General features: G+C 42.3%; 1 protein-coding gene across 1 annotated transcript; it reads left to right on the forward strand.

The window, feature by feature from the left end:
• The first annotated feature begins 5,834 nt into the window (after positions 1-5,834).
• Positions 5,835-22,996, forward strand: SAMD7 (sterile alpha motif domain containing 7). The gene is made up of 7 exons (XM_026500556.2): positions 5,835-5,920; positions 7,153-7,277; positions 10,652-10,730; positions 12,108-12,739; positions 13,745-13,866; positions 19,197-19,307; positions 22,799-22,996. The coding sequence occupies exons 1-7, from the start codon at positions 5,835-5,837 to the stop codon at positions 22,994-22,996; spliced, it is 1,353 nt and encodes a 450-aa protein (XP_026356341.2).

Raw genomic sequence — 22,996 nt, forward strand, 5'->3', positions numbered from 1 at the left:
TAAGGAGCAATGTCATTTGTGCTGTTTTAAATGGCCATGATGCACATTTGGGGTAAAGATACTTTAAATATAAGTATTTCTTCCACTTGAAATAAGAGCTTGGATAATTTTCGATTTCCCTTGTAATCTCAGGAAATTATGTGTATCTACAATTAGAGTATTTTATGCCAATTTATCCATCTAGTCTTAGATTAGGCTTTATTTCAATTAGCAAATGTATTTTGAATATCGGTACAATTATTTACATTTTACACAATATTTTATGTAATTATTTTTTAAAACTTTTTCCTTGTTGGATATAAAAATAGACTGTTCACACTTCTAACTGTAACTGTGAGAAATTAGCATGATTGCTCTTTTCACAGTGAATTTTTCTGCTATGAGTACTGATAATGAAATTCTTTTGGGTAGCCCTTTGGCTTTCCTATTTTTTAAACAAACATTTCCCATTTATTATTTTTAAAAACTGAAAATATATGTAAAGAAGTGTGAATTATGCTATAGCATTAAAATGCTTTTCAGAGCACACATTAATACAGGACAGCTAGAATAGTGAATGTGTGCAGCTACTAAGGATTGTTTAATACCTTAAACAAAAGAACTCTGCAAATATCTCCTGCTAGTTTTCAGAATTTATATTTATTTTTTTCAGAATTGTAGAAACATTTAATTCTACTAATCTACCCTTCAAATGTAAAAGCTTACCAGGCACAGAAGTTATTTTAAAATTGTTTTATTTCAATAAATAAAATCCCAGAATTTATGCATCCTACATGCAAAAAATATTCTATATGTAATTGCTCAAATTCGGGCTTGGCCAAGCTCAAACTGCACCGACTTTAATAAATGGTCATAGTGCAGCCAACGAGAGACGGAAATAGAATCCACTTGACACCTGGCTACTGTGCACAGGGCAAGCATTCAGTAGGTATCTGCTGATTTGGCAAGAGCTTTAGTTCATGAAGTTCATGTCTTACTACTACTGCCCTAATCAGTTGAGACAGAATTAGCACTAGCTAAATCGTCTGTGTGCTGCCTGGAGGGGTTTGTTGAGGGTAAGAGTCTGAAGACAGAGATTAAGGAGTCCTCATCCTCCTAAAGTGCTGGGCATCCAGGATTAGAGCTCTGGGTCAGAAAAATCCTTCCTGAATGCAGACCTAAGCATGCCCGCCCGCACTTGGGATCAGCGGGCACGCCGCATTGACGGTGCATCTCCTCGGCTGCAGGGCATGCAGAACAGTTTATCTGTCCTGCCGAAGTGACCTTGGTTCACAAGTTGTCTGCATGTTTCTAAAATAGAAGAGGATACCCTGAAAATGGGAAAGGTGACACCTAAAGACTTATGGGTTCTTAAAATGTCATCTTGGGGAAAAAAAGACTTATGGGTTGATCCCATGAGTCCCCAAATGGTAAGTTGATAGAAACCTAGATTTGGAGCGCAAGCATCTACCTTGCTGATGAAGGGAAAGATCTGGTCAACCCCAGAATATTTCCTTGGAAGTGTCCTGACAGTATTTGCTTTGAAATGTAATTTGATTTAGGGCAGCGAAACTGCTCTGTATGACACTATAGTGGCAGGTGTATGTCACTTTACATTTGTCAAAACCCATCGAATGTACAACACTAAGAGGGAGCACTAAGCACTGTGCACTTTGGGGGATAAAGATGTGTCAGTGTGGGTTCACTGATTATACCCCATTCCCAGATGTACCGCTCTGGAGCAGGCTGTGGCTAGTGAGAAAGGCTATGCATGTGGGGCGGGGAGAGGTGTATGGGAACTCCCTGTACTGTCCACTCAATTTTGCTGTGAACCTAAAACTGCTCAAAAAAAAAGTCTATTAAAAATATCCTCTCTCTCTCTCTCTCTACACACACACACACACACACACACATTTACACACATATATGTATATATATAAAATTTGGGGCGTTCAAAATACAACAACATAACCTAAAAAAGATACCTTGGTCCACTCAGGTTGCTATAACAGAAGACCAGTACCATAGTCTGGGTGGCTTCTAAATGCAGAAATTTATTTCTTACAGTTCTGGAGGCAGGGGAATCCAAGGCGAGGCACCAGCAGCTTCAGTGTCCAGGGAGGACCCGCTTCTTGATTCACAAATGCCCACTTTCTTGCTGTAACCTCACATGGCAAAAGGGGCTAGGGAGCTCTCTGGTGTCTCTTTTCTGAGGGCACTAATCCTATTCATGAGGGTTCTACCCTCAAGATCTAATCACCTTCCATAGAGCCACCTCCTAATACCATCACATTGGAGATTAGGTTTCAATATAGGAACGGGGGGGCATATAAATTCAGTCTATAGCACCAGGCAATGATACTTTTAAAAGAAAATTTGGGCTCCAATAAATATGACGGTAACAAGTTAAAAAGCACTTGCTCACAAGTGTGAGGATGAAAAGAAACTAGGGAAGCCAAGTGGAGCTGAGAACATTCAGGTGTGGTAGATGTCAGGGACTTGTCCTTCCCGGGGACCTTCATGGCATAGGGATACCTCTCTAGACCTTGGAAATAGCTTACATTTTGGGCAAAAACTTGGAGGATTGATTTAAAAATAGTAAACCACTCTATCAGAAGTGTAACAAGATTTTATTTATTTGTTTATTTATTTATTTTTAAAGATTTTATCTATTTATTTGACAGAGATAGAGACAGCCAGCGAGAGAGGGAACACAAGCAGGGGGAGTGGGAGAGGAAGAAGCAGGCTCCTAGCAGAGGAGCCTGATATGGGGCTCAATCCCAGAACGCCGAGATCACGCCCTGAGCCGAAGGCAGACACCTAACCGCTGTGCCACCCAGGCGCCCCAGATGTGTAACAACATTTTATAGATCACATTCAATCTCCTTGGTTGGCATTGCAGAAAGAAAGCAAGCCAGACCCCAGAACCAGAGGATCCAGAACAGTTATGTTACCAATGAGGGCTTTAAATTAGATTTAAATTAGATGAGGCTTGTCTCTGATGCCTCATTTCTTCATCTCCGATAACCTGATAGCCTTGAGTTCCCTGCTTACTTCACTAAATGTGTGCCTAACAGTGAAAAAAATCCTGCTGTGTTGTTGCAGACAATGGACCCTACAGAACCTCGTAGAAATATGCCTATGCCTGGTGAGCCTGGTACTCCGGAAGAAAGGCATCTGTGCCAGTTCTCTAATGGAATGACATTAGAAGGTAACCACATCACCTCGACAGCACTAGACACTGTTGCGGCCCTATTCCGTATCTCCTCGGCCCCCTTCCGAGTTCTCCTACAACCATGGGGGTCCTTTCCCATCTCAAGCACCCGCACCTCTCAGCTTGTCAGTCTGAAGGCTTCCCTCCGCACTGCAGGAGTCCACTGCATCTAGCTCAGGCATAGCCCAGATAGCTGTTTACCCAACTCTTAGTGTTTCATCGGGACAATTCTGAGGTGTGTTCCACAAGGTTTCTTAGAGGGACCCCAGCAGGGCTGAGCCCCAGTTGCCCACAGTAGTAACCCACACATTAACTCACCCTTTATTGGCTTTCCCCCTCCTGATTTCACTTCCCCACCCCCTCATGTGGGCTTCTTGGGATCACTACCTCTGCTCAAGCCCTTGTCTGGAGGCCTGCTCGGGGGGGGGGGGGGCAAAATAAGACAGTCTCTTCCGCTTTTGGTAACTCATCTCCATGGCGTTTCCCTCAGGTGACACGTGTGAGGAAGAGGGGTGGTCAGCATCTACGCAGTTCTTGCTCTGGAGGAATTCTGTACCTCTCCCTTTCTTTCTCTCCTTCCTCCTAATTTGTAATCAGCATCACATAAAATGATAAGCAATATATTTTATAATCTTAAAAATTCTCAAAAATTCATTCAAGAGTAAATTCAAACTTCTGCCAGAGACAATTTATGACACCAATCAAAGTTCAGGAGCACCAAGTTGTGTCCCACATTGTTCTGTTGTGTAATGAACTAGGGGGAAGAAGGTGGCTGTGCACCTGACCTCACATGGGGGACCTGAGATTTCAAGGCACGAACAGAATTGCAAGCCTGTGCCCGACATGCAGCCAGCCTGGGTTCTTGGCTGTCATTCTCACCATGGCTGGCAGGCACCTGGCGACTATCTTTATTCTAATCCTGACTGGTCACTAGACTCTCTGAAGCCACTATCAGAGAGGAAACTATACTGATCTCATAGAAATACAGTGAAAATAAGTCAACATAAAGAAGTTTTTCAAATATATGAATGGTGAACGCCAATGTTAGGTAAACTGTGGACTTGATCAGTAGGTTTCAGTCTGGAAAAGAAGCTAAAGAAGTGATTACTCATTTAAGTACCATTGTAGTTTGGTTTTTGAACCACATGAATGTATTAACTGCTTAACAATCACATCAAATATGCATACGAGAAAGGAAAAAAGAAAGATCACTATTTTGAAAAGCAGAACATATTCTTCCTAATTTCCTTTTTTAAAAACGTAGTTGGGGGGGCGGTTGCCTGGGTGGCTCAGTCAGTTGAGTGCCTGACTCTTGGTTTCTGCTCAAATTATGATCTCAGAGTCATGAGATCGAGCCCAGCACATGGAGTCCCAGGTGGGACTCCGAGCTCAGTGTAGACTCTGCTTGAGATGATCTCCCTCTGCCCCTCCCCCCAGCTCTCTCTCTCTCTCAATAAATAAGAAAAACCTTAAAAAATAAAAAATAAGGAGCGCCTGGGTGGCTCAGTTGGTTAAGCATCTGACTTCAGTTCAGGTTGTGATCTTAGGGTTCTGGGATTGAGCCCCCTGTCAGGCTCCAGGCTCAGTGGGGAGTCTGCTTCTCCCTCTCCCTCTTCCTCTATTCCTCCCTCTGCTCATGCTCTCTCTCTCTCAAATAAATACAATCTTTAAAAAAATTAAAATTAAAAAAATTAAAAAAAACATAATTGTAGATATCTTGAATTTTTTTAAGTGACAGTTGAGGATGAAGGAGAAGCTAAAATGACTTGCTTGACTAGTACTTTTTTAGAATTTAAAATTATTCAAAGGACATCAATAATTAACAGGAAGAAGTAAAACAAAATGTTATCCTTTTAACAATGGTCCCTTTTCCTGATCACTAGGTTCTGTGTTTATGTACATTTGGATATAACTTGCTCGCTTGCTCTAATTAAATACAGTCTTATCCTGTATCCACTCTAACTAGATATATTTTTAACCATTAAGAAGATTTTCCCCTTCTTTTCTGTTTTAATCTTACCAATTTAATAGGAATATTTTTCTGAAGATTGAACATATGGAAGAATATATGCATTTGCACCTCTGGAAATATAAAAACCAAAATAAGGGGTGTGCCTGGGTGGCACAGTTGGTTAAGCAGCCAACTCTTGGTTTCCACTCAGGTCTGATCTCAGGGTCATGAGACGGAGCCCTGCATCAGGCTCCGTGCTCGGCACAGAGTCTGCTTGAGTTCTTCTCTCTCTCCCTCTGCCCTCCACCTCTAAAATAAATAAATACATCTTTTAAAAAATCAAAATAAGTTGTAAGAAATGAGGTTGGTATTTCTGGAATCTTGCAAGGCTAGTTTAGTTTTATTATTGCTTGTAGTGTGATATGGTATTTCCTGCGGGCTCATCAACAAATTCCAAGGACCAATTGATAAATCACTAAGTTCTACGGTTGTATCTGGGTGCTTAAAATGGAGGGGTTTTTGTGTAACTGAAAGCTTATTATAGCAGTCTCCCCAAATGTTGGGAAAATACAAACGGTGTTCAAGAAAAATTCAAATAGTTCCCAAAACATAGAGTTACTTGTTAACATATCTAGCTGATTCCTTCTAGAGCTCCATCAGTGGCGAGAGATATTGATGATCAATCCCATGATGGCCATGAACCCTTTATTGACAGCATCAGCACAGCAGAGAATGCCACTGGTTCCTTCACCATTCGAACCTCCAACGGCGGATAGGTATCTCTTTCCAATATACTAATCTGGTCCAAGGAGAACATGGATGTTCATTAACTTTTCAAATGATGGTAACTCCAGTGTTGTTTTCTCGTCTAATGTTACTTCCATGAACGGTGGTGCACTGATTCATGTCAAGATGCTCGGGGGGCCACACCTTCAACACACTTCCTGTCACTTCCCATTTGAGGTCTGCTTGATATATTCACTCAACACACAGCTAACGAGCACTTGCCCTGTGACAGGCATCCCGTGGGTACAAATATTGCCCTAACAGAATACCACAGAGTGCATGGCTCCAACAACAAAAGTTGACTTCTCATACTCTGGTGCCTGAAAAGCCCTAGATCATGGTGTCGGCAGGGTTGATTGGGGGTGAGGCTCTTTCCTTGACTTGCAGATAGCTGCCTTCTTGCTGTGCCTTCCGTCAGCCTTTTCCTCTGTGTATGCGCTCCTGCTACCTCTTCCTCGTATAGGGACACCACTACTGGATCAGGATTCCACTGTTATGGCCACATTTAACCTTAAGTCTCCCCTAAAAGGTCCTATCTCCATATGTGATCACATTGGGGGTTCAGAACACATGCATTTAGGGGAAACGCAACTCACTCCATAACAATTGAGTACCCGGGATTTCCTGTGATAGAACAATTCTCTCTTTTCAACAAAAGTGACATTGTCAATGCTTAGGATGTACACTCTGGCAGTGTCTTATTTTCCCTTCTTTCGAGTATTTTGACATTCTGGGGAAAAAGTCATATCCATTATTCATTGTTGTTCGTGGAGCCTGAGCAATAAATTTGGACTCTTGAGATCCCTGAAGTTTGGCCAAATAAATAAACTGTCACCTGGATAGTCAAACACTAATCCCAGACGGCAAAACCCAAGCCAAGTACGTCCATTGCATGAGAAAAGGATGTTGTGGTCAGAACGGTATGTTGGTCATGGGAAATCGGAGAACAGTATTGATTTGATTAGATCTCTTTTCCAGACATTCCTAGAACTTTCTTTTCCTGCTTTATCTGTTGTGTTGTCATCTGAGTCGATCCTTCCTTAGTAGATCTTTCTTAGCACATTTCTGCTTAAACCAATAGAGGCTGCAGGATTTTTGCACTTCATTTTGGGAAGATATGATAGAATCCTATCTGGCAATTAAAAAATCTCGCTGCCTGTGCGATGGGAAATTTGTACTAGTCCATCCTCATTTTGTGTACTTTATATCTTTTTTCCTCTAGAGACTTATTTCCTTCCACTGTAGCTCCTACTGACCCAAGACGGTTTTGTGTTCCTTCCCAATTTGGATCTTCTGTTCTACCAAATGCAAATACGACAAACACGCTGTCCAATCGTGTCTACTCAGGTATGAGCAATAGACGGCTTTGGTCTGGGGAGCGCTGTGACCTGGATGGCTGCTTGAAGCTTGCCATCACGCTATCAAATCTACTGCTGAGTTTGGCAGCAGAACTGTGTGGCGGTTATGCCTGTAGGTTCTGTACTTGCTGCCTAGATTTAAGTCATGGTTCCACCACTGTGTAACTGAGTGTAAGTTGCCTAACTCCTCCAACCACCAATTTACTGGTGAATGACATGAAAAGTTGCAATATTATTATCTGTCTTATCTTACATGTGAGGAACTGATGAGGTCATGAGCAGATGAGATCTGAAAGTGAAAGGGGCTTGGGGCTATTGTCTATGGCCTGATAGGTCATAGTGGGAGTTCGCCTTTTATTCTGAGTAGGAGGTGAAGCTTTTGAGGAGTTTAAGCAAAGGAGCCACATGGTCTGACTTACATTTTATCAGGATCACTCTGGCTGCTGTATCTGGGACAAACTTGATAGGATCAGAGTTCTGAGGATAAACTGATGGGAGTTCATGGGCTATTAGAATAGCCGAAAGATTATGATGGGTTGGCCCTGAGTGGCGACAGTTCCATAGTAACACATGGTTGGATTCTGTAATTATTTTGAAGGTAGAAATAACAGGCTTTCTCACAGTTTAGTTATAAGGTGTGTGAGAGAGAGGTGTTAAGGAGGACAGCAAAAATTTTGGTGTGAGCAATAGGAAAGGTAAAGTTCACTATTGAGGAAGAGCATGAGAGGAACAGAGTTCTTGGGGTGGAGAGATGTTGTAGGCACAATTTTGCTCCTATTACGTTTGAGATGCCCAACAGACCCTCAGTGGGAGATGTCAGGAAGGCAGCTAAATCTCAGAGAGGACTTCTGGAGACAACCTGGAGAAATAATTTTAGAATTCATCAGCATAGATGAGACTAGATGAGATTGCCCCTAGAATGTGTATAGATAGAGTTTAAAAGGATGATGCTTAGGGCACGCCAACAAGATCCAAAAGATAAGAAGGAACAAGCAAGGGAGAAATAGGAGGAGAAACCAGTGAGGCGAGAGGAAACCCAGGAGAGCCTGGTGACCTCAAAGGCAAGGGAAGAAGTTGTAAGGACAGAGAGAGAGCCTCTGTGTCAAGTGTGCCAAGTAGATGAAAACTAGAATATATGATTAGATTTAGCTAAGTGGAGCTCATTGGTGATCTTGATAAAAGCAGTCAGTAGAGCGGTATCAGTGAAGACACGACAAGATGGAGGCCAAGAGAGATTAGGAAGTGAGAATTTCCTCACGATATTGAAGATCAAACTGACGTATCTTATCTCCCTGAAACTATATTCGTGAGTTTCTGTTTGTCCCTACTCTCCAATCCCAACAACTCTCAATAGATAAGAATGATGGGAGTGAAGAGTTTGACACAAGAAGAAATATGATTGGTGCCAGGGCCGGTGAAGACACCAGCCTGGCTGGATTTGAGCATGCTGTGTATGGATCCACCGCAGTGGGATTGGGCGCACAAGCCAGGGCCAGATATGAAACTAGACACACCTACTGCAGTGATCCAAGGCCCAAAAAGACTGTCCCAAAGCTGATCCCAGATAAAAGCCCCATCTGGCAGCAAGAACCCAGTAAATCTATAGCCCACGGTTACAGGCAAAACATAAGTAGACCAGGGAAATCATTTCATTGCTGACTCAGAGAGCCTGGCTTAGTGATAAAAAAAAAAAAACAGAAGCTGTCAATATTTGGATATAAGCAAGCAAGTTGGCCACCATCTCAGGGACATAGGTCAGGTCTCCTGTCTCAAGTCTGATGTGTAGGAGAATAAGCAAGGGAAAAGTAGGGCCTCGGTCCTACAGAAACTGAGCTGCTAAGTAAGTTAGCAAAATAGAAACTAAAACAGAAATCTATTTCAAAAATTGGATGTTAGTTAGAGAGTGGATTTTTACAGCTGGACCAGCACTAAAGTTGATGTCATCTATTTGGGAAAGAGAAAGAAACTTGGAATAGGTTTGATGATTCCAGATTTCAGAGGGTCCTAAAGCCCAGGTAGTTAGACCTGTGCCCTCTATACCGGACTTCTCATGAGAACTTTCTCTGCATGCTTTGGCAGGACCTCCTGGGTTCAAAGTTTCATGCATACCAGCTCTCTAAAGAAGAATATTTTGAAGCCACTGAATTATAAAAATATAGAGCTTTAGAGTTAGGAGAATTTTAGAGGTCACCTCATCTAATCTCCGAATTTTACAAATGACAAATAATCTTTAAAAAGATATAGTATGATTATTTCGAGATAGGTTATTCGTATGAGTTAAATGAGCTATTCTAGCTTAGTACATGTACAAGAAACAGTTCTAGCTCGCATGGTACTGACCCCTTTGTTAGGAGAACAGATTTTCACATGTAAAACTACCAGTGAACAAAACTACATGTAAGAAGTACAGTTTGTGTGTCTGTTATGTTAAAGTGTGTTCCGTAGACCTGTGCTGGTCTGTGAAGAGGTTGTGCAAATGAGTGCATAAATAGAGAAAGTTTTGCAGCCATTTGACAGGGTAATTCTCTGCCTGTTGATCTAATAATTTTTTTCACCTGATACTTGTATTTGTCCTTGTTTTCATTTCAATTTTATAAAAGTTCACTTTATTGTATTTTTTAAAAGTATTGGTCCATGATGGGTGGAAATTTTAAAAGAAAAAAATGGTCCTTTACCATAGATGGTTTGAAAAGCATCAGTATAGACTCTACATGCTTTGGGAGTACAGAGAAAGAAAAAAGTCAATAGAGCATAAAGTTCCCAGGCAAGAATAGAGCCTTGAAATCGTGATGCTACTGTTATTTCAAGATCTTTTAAAGGCTATACAAAGAATATAATTTCTAACCAACTTCACTGAAAGCATTTTGGAAAAAGTATCTTCCTCAGATACACCAAAAAGTCCACATAGAGAGCTTTATATTTGACCCATCAAATCATTTCATTTATTTCCAGGGATTTTGGTGCATAAGAAGCACTTAGTTCCTTTTTTTTTTAAAGGTCAACTAATTTCTCTTATAGCAAAAAAAAAAAAAAAAAAAGTTATCCATTTTTTTACTGCAAAAGCTAGAAATGAAGAGATCCACAGCTCATTTCATCTTTTTTCTTTTTGAAGTGTGGTAGGAAAATGTCACCAAGCACAAGACCGATACTTAAAGAAAGATAAAATTATCTAGTATTTGTCATTCCATCACCAACGTGACTCTAAGATGCTGACCAGCAATTATCTGACACTGTTTCCAACTTTGTGCTCTACTGGTGGGTTTTTGTAGATGCTGTTTTAAATCGTTATATTTCATTGTGTAATGTTTAAATGGACACTGTTAATTTGTTTGTGGGATGAGATGATGGTTTTCTTTTTTTAAGGTTGGGGTATTTTACCCCCCGAATCCATAAAGGCAATGGCCAGAAGGAATGAAATGATTCAAAGGCAGCAGACTGCCAGGTAACATAACAGTGTTGTTTTATTTGTTTTCTATTCATTCACTTGTTCGTTTATTCATTTGCTTTAGGCAGATAGATAGATAAATAGGTAGATAGATAAATAGAAAGATAGATGATATAGATACTTTTTATGTACACACATTTCATTCATTTGTTCTATTTGTATATATGTACACACTTTATATACATATTTTATTATATATATTTGATAGATATCTGATTACATACAAAAAGTATTTCAGGAATATTACAAAAAGAAATATACACAAACATATATTCAGGTTGGTTAAAGATAAAAGCAAGATTAGAAATTACGTAGCGGGGGCGCCTGGGTGGCACAGCGGTTAAGCGTCTGCTTTCGGCTCAGGGCGTGATCCCGGCGTTATGGGATCGAGCCCCACATCAGGCTCCTCCGCTAGGAGCCTGCTTCTTCCTCTCCCACTCCCCCTGCTTGTGTTCCCTCTCTCGCTGGCTGTCTCTATCTCTGTCAAATAAATAAATAAAATCTTTAAAAAAAAAAAAAAAAAGAAAAGAAAAAAAAAGAAGTTACATAGCGAAGCTAAGGCCGTAGACCATAATAGTTGAACAATGTCTCACAGTTAAAATGCCTAGTTGTGATGGCTCCGAAATTCATATTGACACTTCTGTTTTAAATGACTTCGATTCTGCCCAAATATAGGAGCCACGCTTGCCATCCCCACTTGAGATTCTGCGAGCAGAGCCCAGACAGCCCCATGTCAGTGGCCCCAAAAGTAGCCTTCAGCTGTAGCAACTGGAAAGGAAAGACAGCAATAATGGTAGCGCATGGCCCTGGGGAGCAAGAAGGCATTATCCTCAGTGTTCTCACCACTGAACACTAATGGGTCCAGGTGATAACCCATAAACAAAGTAAAGGAAGCAAAACCCCCACCACGTCCTCCCGCAGAACCGCTGCCAGTTCTTGGATCTGTAACAGTTGAGACTTGCATTGGCTCGCTGTCTTCCTTAAGTCCCACTATGGTTATACCACAGGGTTCAAAAACCCCTTCCCAGAACTTTAGTTTCTTTGAGGATTAATCTCTGGCAAGAAACTATCCTCTGCCATGTTACCCCCATTCCTGCTAAAGTCGCCAGACCTATTAGAGGTAATGCTTTAAAAACTGGCCTTGCACTTCCATTGGGCGATTCAGCCAAAACTTTCACCATCAGATCTTTATTCCAAACTGTCCTTCCCAGTGAATTTGGGGGGGAATTCATGTTTCCACCCAACACACTTCAGATAAGCAGTGTGAAGACTCAGGAAAAGCAGACGTTCCATCTCAGGGAAGGCAGAGGTCCATTAAGGTTATATTTCTAATGGCTTTCTTGGGGTGTATAAAATATATTGTTCCGTTTTTAGGATGGAGATGGAAATGCATGCCATTTACCAACAAAGGAGAATAGAAAAAGTGAATCCCAAGGGACTAGCAGGCCTAGGGATACCGTTCCTCTATGGCTCCAGTATGGCACCTGGCCCAGCCACCTACCACGGCAGGGGCATGCTCCCTGCCGGGTACCTGCCTTTTCACAGAAGTACCCTGAGAAATCTTCAGGGAAACCCCACGCTAGTGGCAACTGGTCCACATTTTCTAGAGAGCTGGGGTCAGAAATGTCACCGTCTCAAGAGAAGTACAGGGAATCAGAAAGTTTTAGATAACGATATTGAGAGCTCCAAACGTCAGGTAGAAGAAAAACTCTTAGGCCAGACTCATGTGATTCCCTATGAAGAGGATGAATATGCAAAGGAACCAGAGACTGAGGCTCTCAACAATCAGAAGTCAAGTGAAACCAATGAAAAGCCAGCTACAGCTCTTGCCAACACCTGTGGGGAGCTCGAGCCCACCCACAGACGACCGTGGGGAGCTCATGGTCCTCCTCTAGAAGCAAAGGCCTCCTGGGATGGTGCTAAAGAGAAGCCTTCAGAGCAGGGCTTTGCAACCTGTGGGGAAAAGAACGATGTTGGCCCTCCAAATCCTCGACCAGCTCTGCCAGGTGGGTGCCAGGGGCCAATGGCCCAACCTGATGAGCCACAGGTCACCAAGTCCTCAATTTATTCCATAATGCGTTATACCCATCATGTTTCCTTTTATTCTTCTTTTTCTTAGTCTTATTTAGAACTACGTCTTTTTGAAGTCACTTTATTATGTTAGTTCCAATAAAGCCATGCTAGTGACACTCCTCTCCGTTTGTATGTTGCTATATAAAGAATTTTCAGCAAAAGCTAGGAAGACAAGAATGAGGAAGAATGGGGGAAACCTACCAGAATTTTAACTTAAAATTTTAATTTAATTAGCTGTTAATTTCTTCAACACAAAATAGAGTGGTTTCTTGCTTAAAAGGATAAATTCTATCTCCCCTGTATTTAAGTGTAGAAAGCTATAGACAATTAAACAGAAGCGTTGACTTGCAATGCCCTTTATTATGGCGATACCTTCTTACCTAAAAGCATTAGCACACCAGCCACCCAACCCAAACACACACTGAAGAGTCTTCTAGACCTTCTTTAGATAAAAATATTTTAAAACACGGGATTTGGGGGGAGGGGGGTGTTACCAAACCAACTGCTTCCCTTACAAAGTGTTAATTTGCCCTTTTTGATGAATATGTAGCTAAATTCTTGCATCACCTAGAGAGCATGATAAATCATATAACATCGTGGAACACGATAGTGCTCATCTGGAGAATAAAATCCGCAGGGCATTTCTCTTGGACTCGCAGAGAAACAGAGCAGTCGGGAACTTCTTTGTTTATTTACGATAAGGCTGTCGTTAAAGATCTTTAGAGGAAGAAAAGAAAGGAGATTGCTCAACTCTTAAGAAAATGTCTCTCAGTATCTTTTAAGGAGTTTACACATAGATCTATAGGGATCTAAAGGGACCCTCAGTGGTAATAGAATATGAGGACATTAATATAACTATACATCAAACTGTGTTCTTAGCTTCCCCCCTTTCCCTGGAAATTTTATATAACCAAGTAATTTCCTTTCCATTTTTAAAGGAGCACACCCACTGGCTACAATTGGGGAAAATCTGTCCTTAGATGAAGATATTCAGAAATGGACTGTGGACGACGTGCACAACTTCATCAGTGGCCTTCCAGGTTGTTCTGACTATGCCCAGGTGAGTTAACATTGAAGTATTTTCATGAAAATAAAACACTTCGAAATATATTTCCTTCCGAAAGAGTTCTGTCCAACTTGCATTTTTCTCTCAGAGAGGATTCCTAATAATTTACCCCTCCATATGTCATGGGCTGACCTGGGACAGGAGCCTGGGATCGGTGGAGCTTGGGTCATGTCCCCACACCCCATCTGCAGGGAAGACTGGGAGAGCCGTGTCTGTCTGGCTTTTGTTTCTATTTTATCAAGACTCCCAGGAGGTAGGAATTCACCCAAAATTAGGAGATTTGGTGGCCAAAGATCCAAAAACAGTGAGAAATGTTTACTACATTTCCTACTCTTCCATATAACATTGTGGGGGTACGTACTTTTGTACCAGAAGTCTTAGGCTACTCGTAATAGGTAATAGAAATATATTCTTCATTCTAAAAGGATAACAAGGCAATAGATCTGAAAAATAAGAAATGAACTATTTTAAAATTCTATATTTATGCTGGGGCAATAATACAAAAGTACATATACACAGATAATTCAATCTGGTAGATAAAATACTACTTTTTGAGTTATAATGAACTGTCAGGACAGTTGGAAAGAAGACTGGTTTCGCTCATATGGGAAAATGGGTTGGCCAGTTTTTAAAGTTTATGTCAGTGCTATATTTTCATACACAAAGTTTATTTTTTCAAGTGATTTAGTTTTTTAAAGATTTTATTTATTTATTTGAGAAAGAGAGAGGGAGAGAGCATGAGCCAGGGTGAGCAGCAGAGGGAGAAGGAGAAACAAGACTCCCAGCTGAGCAGCTGGGTCCCGGGACCCTGAGATCATGACCTGAGCCAAAGGCGGCCACTTAACCGACTGAGCCACTCAGGCGCCCCGCAAGTGATTTAATAACACAATTTTAAGTAACAATTTGCCTAGTAAATCTGATGTCATTACCTTTGCCATATATACTAAAGGAAAAGAAAATAAGGAAAGGACATTATAATTTAACATAATTAACCGATGTTAGAAATAACTTTTTTCAGATCTTAGTTTTGTGATCACTTTTTACTTCAGTGTAAAGCTGTTAGTTCTTCTACATTTTCTTTCTTTTTTTCCCCTGTTTATTGGACTTACGGAAACATTAGATAGAGTAGTCGTTAACGGTATGGCTTATGAAACCAGAAAGCGCAAGTTCAAATCCTGGCTTTTGTGTTTTCTGGACATGTGACCTGGGACAGTTGCCTGTCTTCCTGGTGCACAGTTTTTCATCCATAAAATGGGGATAATTGTATAATATATTCCCAAAGGATTGTTGTAAGCCTTGAAGAGGGCCTGGCACTTGTAAGTACTTGATAAACATTAATTTCATCATTGTATCAGAGGCTCCTCAAGGGAACGAAACCTCAGGTTACTTATGAGACAAGTTGCATTCTTCAAGTCACCCCCTTTGTCTTTTTTGCATACTTGATAAAAATTCTGCCCTGTTCTCTCCTATTCAGCAAGTATAACATTATAGTTTTCTTATTAGTCATTCACCATGGGGCGATCACTTTTTAAATTTATCTATTCCACTTATCAAGTGCCACATCAACCACCAGAACAGTGAAGTTACCAAATTTTGATAACAGCCAGAAATAAGCAACCCTGTGTGTAATGAGCATGTGATTGCTGGCTTCTAGCAGACTGAATCTCTTTGAACCCTCATCATTCTTAATCAGCCAGTGATCCACAGGCATAGAAGTGCTCTTTATAATAACCACTCTTGTAATAAATGACGCCATGTGTACATTTCACAGTTTATCATCCTCAACATACTCTTGCGGGTTCATAGAAGTCACATGAACATGAATACCCCAAACTTGGCTGACTCATTATCTCACACCAACAGGATGTCAGTGCTCCTTTCCCCACCCCAAGAAGTGGTACCAGTGTTTCTAGGTGTTTCTCAAATGTGGTTAGGATCAAGTTCTGCTCTTGCTTCCTCATTAGTTGATTCCCTACCTGGGACTGCTGGCAAAAACAGCCGCAAGCAGGCCACGGCCCTATTGGGCACGACCCTGCCGTGCTCAGTGACAGTACGGTGTGTATAAACGGAGAGAATCTCTCTGGACACAACAGAGTGTAACAAGCTTCGAAGCAGTACAGCTCAGGCACAGCTGTCACTAAAACCCTTGTCTAGTATGGTATAGCCTGGGACTACCCCGGGTCACACCCCCTCTCCTCCTCCCACTCCCACCACCCTGTCCCCTTCTTTCTCATCTCTGCCTTGGGTGGCTACTCAGCAACGTCCCCTCACCTGCCTCCATAGGTATAAAAAGAAATCCAGAAAAAAAGAACCACAACTAAACCTCGGAGCTCCTAAGCAAATGAAATTCTTTTAAACAGATGTAGAGAGGGGGTTGATAGCCCAATTGTTCAGGGACATCCAGGAGACCCTGCAACACATCTTGTTTGTTCTAAGTGACTCAACAGAATAACTGAAATATAACTGAAATAACTGAAATCACTAAAATTATACATATGTTTATATGGTCTTGGCCTCAAGTATTGTCTTGAGAATGAAGTGGGAGGGACATCTGAGTGACGCTGGATTGTTCTGCAACTTTGCCTTGGGGCCAGTTTCCTCCACCACGGCTGAGGGTCAGACCCTGGCTGCCAACCTGCCTTTGTTTGAAAATATGTCCCTCCCCTGAAGGGAGAGGCGTCTGACAGTGAGTTTACCGGCTGAGGGGACGGTGAGATGGAAGAGAGGCAAAGGAGGAACTCCCAGGAGAAGACCAGGAACCAGAAAGAATTTAGCACAACTGGGATTTCAGGAGTAGCTCCTGGTGGCACAGAGAGGGCCAGAACCAAGGTGGGAGAGGTGAGAATGGCAAGACAGGAGGCTGGAATAGGGGAAGAGGCCAGGTCACAAAGATCCAGGGAGACACCGTGAGGGATTGTGACTTTATCCCGAAGGCAGTTGAGGTTTTAAGCATGAATGACATGCTTAGCTTTATATTTCAGAAAGGTCACTTAGGTTGCTCTTATGAAAATAGGTTGAAGGTGGGAAGACTAGTGGGGAAGCCCTAGATGGCCCCAGGGGGGCGGGGAGATAAGAACACTATCTAGGGTGCCTGGCTGGCTCAGCTGGCGAAGCATCTGCCTTCAGCTCAGTCATGATCGCAGGGTCCAGGGATCGGCTGCGGGGAGTCAGCTGGTCACTCCCATCTACCCCCACCCCACCCTGCTGGTGTGCTCACACTCTCTCTAATAAATAAATAAAATATATATTTTTTAAAAGACGACTATCTAAAAGACAGAATTAGCATGACTCAGTTTCTAAGTTTAAGATATACGTTAGGGAGCCTTCAGCATAGACATTCCCTGAAGCCAAAAGACTGGGATGAATCAGGAAAACCAAAGAAGACCTGAGGTAGAAGCCTCAGGAACTCAAGCACATAAGGACGGATAAAGAAGTGGTAGCCGCAGAAATGACCGGGAAGGAAAGGCACAGGGTCCCCAGGAGGGAGCTGCCTCGCAAAGCAAGGGAAGAGCGTTTTTCATGAAAAAGTGGTCAACAGTGTCAAAGGCAGCCAGGAGCACAAGGAATATCCGTACGTTTGGTGACAGCAGAGTCACCAGGGACCCAGACGCAAGCAGGTTTAACCGACTAGTGAGGGCTGGAGTCAGACTCCTCGGGACTGAGGAACGACTGCGAGGGAAGAACATGGAGGCAGGGAGGAGCCAAACTCTGGAGAAATTGGGCTGCGAAGGGGCTGAGAGATGTGGGGCGGGATCTAGAGTCAGAGCGAGGTAGCGTTCGTGTCGGTGCTGTAATATCGTTTGCTCAGTGATGCAGACTTGCCTAAATGTCCATGGGAAGGAGCCGGCCAGAGAGCGGAGACGACTCTGAGAGAGGGGGTCGCCACTGAGGGACGCCTGAGGTGGGGGATGCGCAGCGTCCGTGAGGAGACTGTCTCCACACACGGAGAGACCGTCTTCCGCCACATCAGCACAGAGGAGAAAATGGCCGTCGTTAGGTTGCTGGGGAGAATTAGAGGAAGTTATTTTTGTTTGTTTGTTTGTTTGTTTAAAGATTTTATTTATTTGAGAGAGAGAGAGAGATAGTAAGAGAGAGCAGAGCAGGAGGGAAGGGCAGAGAGAGAAGCAGGCTCCCCACTGAGCAAGGAGTTCCAGGACCCTGGGACCATGACCAGAGCCAAAGGCAGACGCTTCACCCACTGAGCCACCCAGGCGCCCCAAGGAAGTTCTTATCTACTGGTCTCTTCTCTTCTCTTCTCTTCTCTTCTCTTCTCTTCTCTTCTCTTCTCTTTCTCTCTTTCTTTCTTTTTCAAATAGGAAGTTATATGGTCTGCTGAAAATGAGGGAGGATTCTGCAAGGTCGTAAGTGTGAAGAGTGTGAAGAAAGCTTGAAAATAGAAAAAAGACAGAGCTCATCAGTAAATAAAGGATTGCCAGGCAGTGTGAAGCTGGAAGTCATGAAATTACAGTACTACCAGTCTGCCCAGATTTTTGATTCATCTCTTTATCTGCCTGGAATCTTTGTCCACCCGCAACCTTCCTAGTTTCTAGAAGAGAGGAAGGCTTGGTGGCATCCACTCCACAGTCAGAACAGAGGGGTGCCTGGGTGGCTCAGCCGTTAAGCGTCTGCCTTCGGCTCAGGTCATGATCCCAGGGTCCTGGGATCGAGCCCCACTTTGGGCCCCCTGCTTGGCGGGAAGCCTGCTTCTCCCTCTCACACTCCCCTTGCTTGTGTTCCCTCTCTCGCTGTCTCTCTCTGTCAAATAAATAAGTAAAATAATAATAATAATAATAAAAAGAACAGAGAGGGCCCCTGGAAAGGCTCTGAATGCTGGTCCTCACCTGCATTACCTCTCCTCCCCTTGCCATTCGTCCAAGGCAGTGGGCAGAGGCTGCACCTGTTCATGCGAGAGGAGAAATTTGTCTGCCATGGTTTTTACCCACAACCCTTTACTCAGTCTGTTTGTGCATTTGTTGATTTGTGCAACATTTATTGCATATCTACTCTGCAATAGTGGTACCAGCCACGGCATTACAGGGCCACTGGTAAATAAGACGTGGGCCTGCCCTCAAGCAATAACTACTCCAGGTTGCGGTTGAGTCCCATAAACAGAATTACACTGTACTCTAAGAGTAATTAAAGAACACAGACAACTTGCTGCTGGAGCACAGAAGAGACAATAACTGAAAATGAGAAATTGATAACGATTTGTGTCGGCCTCTAGCAGTCTTAATGTTTCCTCCAAAACTAAAATACCTATATATAAAACAGGAATTTCTTAAAAAGTCATATAGGCAAAGTTAACAGCTTTTGTGTTTAATAAGGTATTTAAAGATCATGCAATTGATGGAGAAACCTTGCCGTTACTCACAGAGGAGCATCTTCGAAGCACTCTGGGATTAAAGCTAGGGCCGGCACTAAAGATTCAATCGCAGGTATGGTGAGTTCTTGTAACTAAATATGCATTAGTGGTATGAGACTTAAGAGAAATATGTTATTTTTTCTCCTGCGGTACACAATACCTGTTATGCACAATACCTGTTTAATCTCTTTATGAAGCATTGCCCCTCTTTGGTTGGGGACATGATAGGAGGGAGGGAACCTGAAAGCTTTGGATGGGGTAGTGGTTCATGTTCCTAGCTATAGTTGGGAAGGCACAAAGCAGTGGTGTGCTGGGAAATGCTTAACAACTAGTTCTCTGTAAAAACAAAATGAACCCTGATCTGTAGCATTTAATTTCTGCAGTGTAAATACCCCCAGTATGTCTGACAAACTCCTAATGTAATGTCACTGAATACAGAATTGGGAAGAGATGCACAGCAGTATCCCCTTTGAGAGTATTTTTGCTATATGGATGGGCATAAATATCCTCAGGAGCAAAGATAATAACAAATAACAGTATGGGACCCCTGTGTGGCTCAGTCGGTTAAGGATCTGACTCTTGATTTCGGCTCAGGTCATGATCTCAGAGTCATGAGATCGAACCCCACGTTGGGCTCCGCACTAGGCATGGAATGTGCTTAAGATTCTTTCTCCCTCTCTGCCCCTCCCCCTGCCATGTGCACAGGCACTCTCTGTCTCTCTCTAAATAATAATAATAATAATAAATAATAAGTAATAGTAAAATAATTAGATAAAACAATTCAGTAGTGATGAATTTTTGAGTATTTATTTTTTGAGTTTTCAATATAATGTATTTAATTGTAAGCTTCTATAATTTAATTTTTAATACTGCCATGCTCAACAACTGGCTTGCAAACTTCCAGAAAGTTTCTCAACTGGCTCTTGAGACTGAAACAAGCCAACTCTAGTTCATTGCTTCTTGCCATCTCCACTGCTTCATTTGGGACTAAAGCACTGCTTTAGCCTTCTAACTGTTCCCTCAGCTCTGCCCTTGCCCTCCCAGCACCTATTCACAAAACAGTTAAGGATGATCCTCTAATACGTAAGACAGATCATGTCTGTCACCCTTCTCCTCAAAAGTCTGCCGTAGCTCCCCATTTCCTCAGAGGAAAAGCCACAGGTCTATGTTATTTGTGCTCCTCTCTGCCTACCACTGTCCTTAACTTCCTGACCTCATCTTCTACTTATCTACCCTCCCTTCCCCCCAATTACTGCTTTTGACCATTGCCTCTGGACGCTGCTTGAACATGGAGGCATGCTCCACCTTAGGACTGTCCCCTTTGCCTGGGATGCTCTTCCCCTGATATCTCCATGCTTTGCTCCCTAATTTCTTTCATCTTTGCTCCACTATACCTGCTTAATGAACTTGCTCTGATCAGCCTGTTTAAAAGTGTACACAGCCCAGCCCCCATGCATACTACTGCATCCCTTTTCTGCTCTTCTTTTTTCCCCCAGAGCACCTATCAATCATACAATATAACCCATTTATTATATTCATATTTATCGTTGATTTCCCCCATCCCACCAGAACGTAAGCTCCATGAGAGCATAGATCTTTATCTGTTTTGTTGACTGATGTACCCTTAGAATATACAAGACCCACAATAGGTCAAAAATTATTTATTGAAAGAGCGAGTTTCCTAAAAGTGAAACCAAGAAGCATCAACTAATTCTTCCCAGAATTGATACAGGACTGCACCTTCCTACCATGCATGTTTATGCAAAGAACAATGAGATTTCAAAATATCCTTCAAAAACCATTTTTATCTGCCTAAAAATTTTAGGGTAAAGAAGTTCTTTATTTCATGTAAATACTTTCAAGTTTCCATTGGCATTCTTTTTTTCAACTTCTTATTTTGGAATAATTTTAGATACAGAAAAGTTGCAAAGATAGTACAGAGAGTTCACCCAGCTTTTCTTAATGTTAACATCTTACCTAATGTGCTACATTTGTCAAAACTAAGAAAATGACATTGGTACGAAATGGTATTCACTATTTTTTTAAAGATGTTATTTATTTATTTAAGAGAGAGCCAGAGAGTACAGGAGCAGGGGTAGAGGCAGAGGGAGAGGGAGAGGGACAAGCGGACTCCCCACTGAGTAGAGAGTCTAACACGGGTTGATCCCAGGACCTTCGGATCATGACCTAAGCCAAAGTCTCATGCTTAATGGACAGAGCCACCCAGGTATCCCGGTATTCACTTTTAAATAATTTATTTTTCCTTAATGAGGATACTGTATCTCTTGGCATACTCTGTAATGACACTGCATGGTTTTTTGTCAAATCCGATTTTCTTTGGCTTTAATTTATCACTTTGTCTTTTTTTTTTTTTTTTTTTGTCCTTACAATGCTGCCAACTCCAAGTCATTCCTTTTTTTTTCCCTGTGAGTATAGTTGGAATACATGGTACATTTTCCAAGTCCTTCTTAATCTTCTTCTCACTTGCTGTTAGTATGAACCCCCAAATCATTTTCACTAGGCTGTAGTTATTTCTTGGGCTCCCATCTGACGTGTCTAAGTACCTCCCTGGAGCCCAGCTGAGTTCTACTGTCCAGGCTCCGTCTGCCTGCCCAACATGACAGGGCTCCCACAGAAGCTGTGGGGGAAAGTCTGACTGATGCCAGACATTCCATCAAACGGGACAGTTGTAGAGTCCTTGGGATTGAGAACTTCCACAGGTCCAATTGAGGCAGCAGAATTGGGAGGTTCTGGGTGACATCTGGGAGACCCAGGAGGTGAGCAGGCATGAGTTCACACTGGATAAGAGAACAAAGTCTCTCCGAAGGGGAAGCAGGGGCAAAATTCCATTATAGTGAGCCCTGCCAACAGGAAGGAAATCCACCCAGAAGACCAGAGACTTAGAAGGTGGACCTGGACAGCGAGCGATACAAGGAAAGGGATAAGAGAGGAAAAAGTTACTGGAATTTGAGAACCCAGATATTATTGGAATGGTTGAAGCTGGGTTTGAGCTATGACAACATGAACAACATAGAAATCTCCTGGGTCCCCTTGAGGGTCAAGTTTGTGTAGGAGCCCAATGGCTAATACTGGGGCACTGAGGTTCAAAGTGACAGGGTTTATGTCTCAACACTAAGCCAACTTAAAGCCAGCTGCATGCTGAAGTTGCCTAAAGATTTACGGCCTGGGCTTGGAGAAGTTGCCAGTTGGCCATTGGTAAAGATGGAGTGGTGTGTCTATTGGCTCTCTTGTGGGACCGTTAGAAAAGGGTGATATGGACTGAACTCAGAGTGAAATAATGGTACACAGATGACCCACAGCAGACCCAGGAATGGGAATTTGGAAGTTACTACCATGGTGATATCCAGTATTATAGTAATAAACACTGTATGCTTCTGAGAGAAAGAAAAAGCCCACCACGCCCTAGAACTGTGTCCCTCACAACTATGTAGATGGCCCATGCCTGAAGTTACCTCAACCTCCCTGCCCTCTGGCTAAGCAGAGTATGCTGGGTTGTTGAAAGAATCTCTAGCCTTAACTACTCTCACCATTTTGTCTTCAAAGGTGTCTCAGCATGTGGAAAGTGTGTTGTACAAGAAAAGTCTTTCACTTCCTATGCATACAAAACAAGCATTTGATCAACCAGCAGACACATCCCCTCTTTTGGATTTTAATTCCTGGGGTGATAATACATTGGACATTCCTTGTTCCCAGGATATAACAATTCCTAAAGGAATCGAACGAGATAGTGTGAGAAATTAA

The sequence above is a fragment of the Ursus arctos genome, unplaced genomic scaffold, assembly GCF_023065955.2.
Source record: "Ursus arctos isolate Adak ecotype North America unplaced genomic scaffold, UrsArc2.0 scaffold_4, whole genome shotgun sequence".
NCBI lineage: Eukaryota > Metazoa > Chordata > Mammalia > Carnivora > Ursidae > Ursus > Ursus arctos.

Excerpts from the sequence above, each read along its gene's own strand:
- SAMD7 (XM_026500556.2), top strand. The coding sequence starts at position 5,835 with ATGGCCATGAACCCTTTATTGACAGCATCAGCACAGCAGAGAATGCCA. Across the intron at positions 5,921-7,152 it reads GAACCTCCAACGGCGGATAG|AGACTTATTTCCTTCCACTG; the intron begins GTATCTCTTTCC and ends TTTTTCCTCTAG. Across the intron at positions 10,731-12,107 it reads CAAAGGCAGCAGACTGCCAG|GATGGAGATGGAAATGCATG; the intron begins GTAACATAACAG and ends TTCCGTTTTTAG.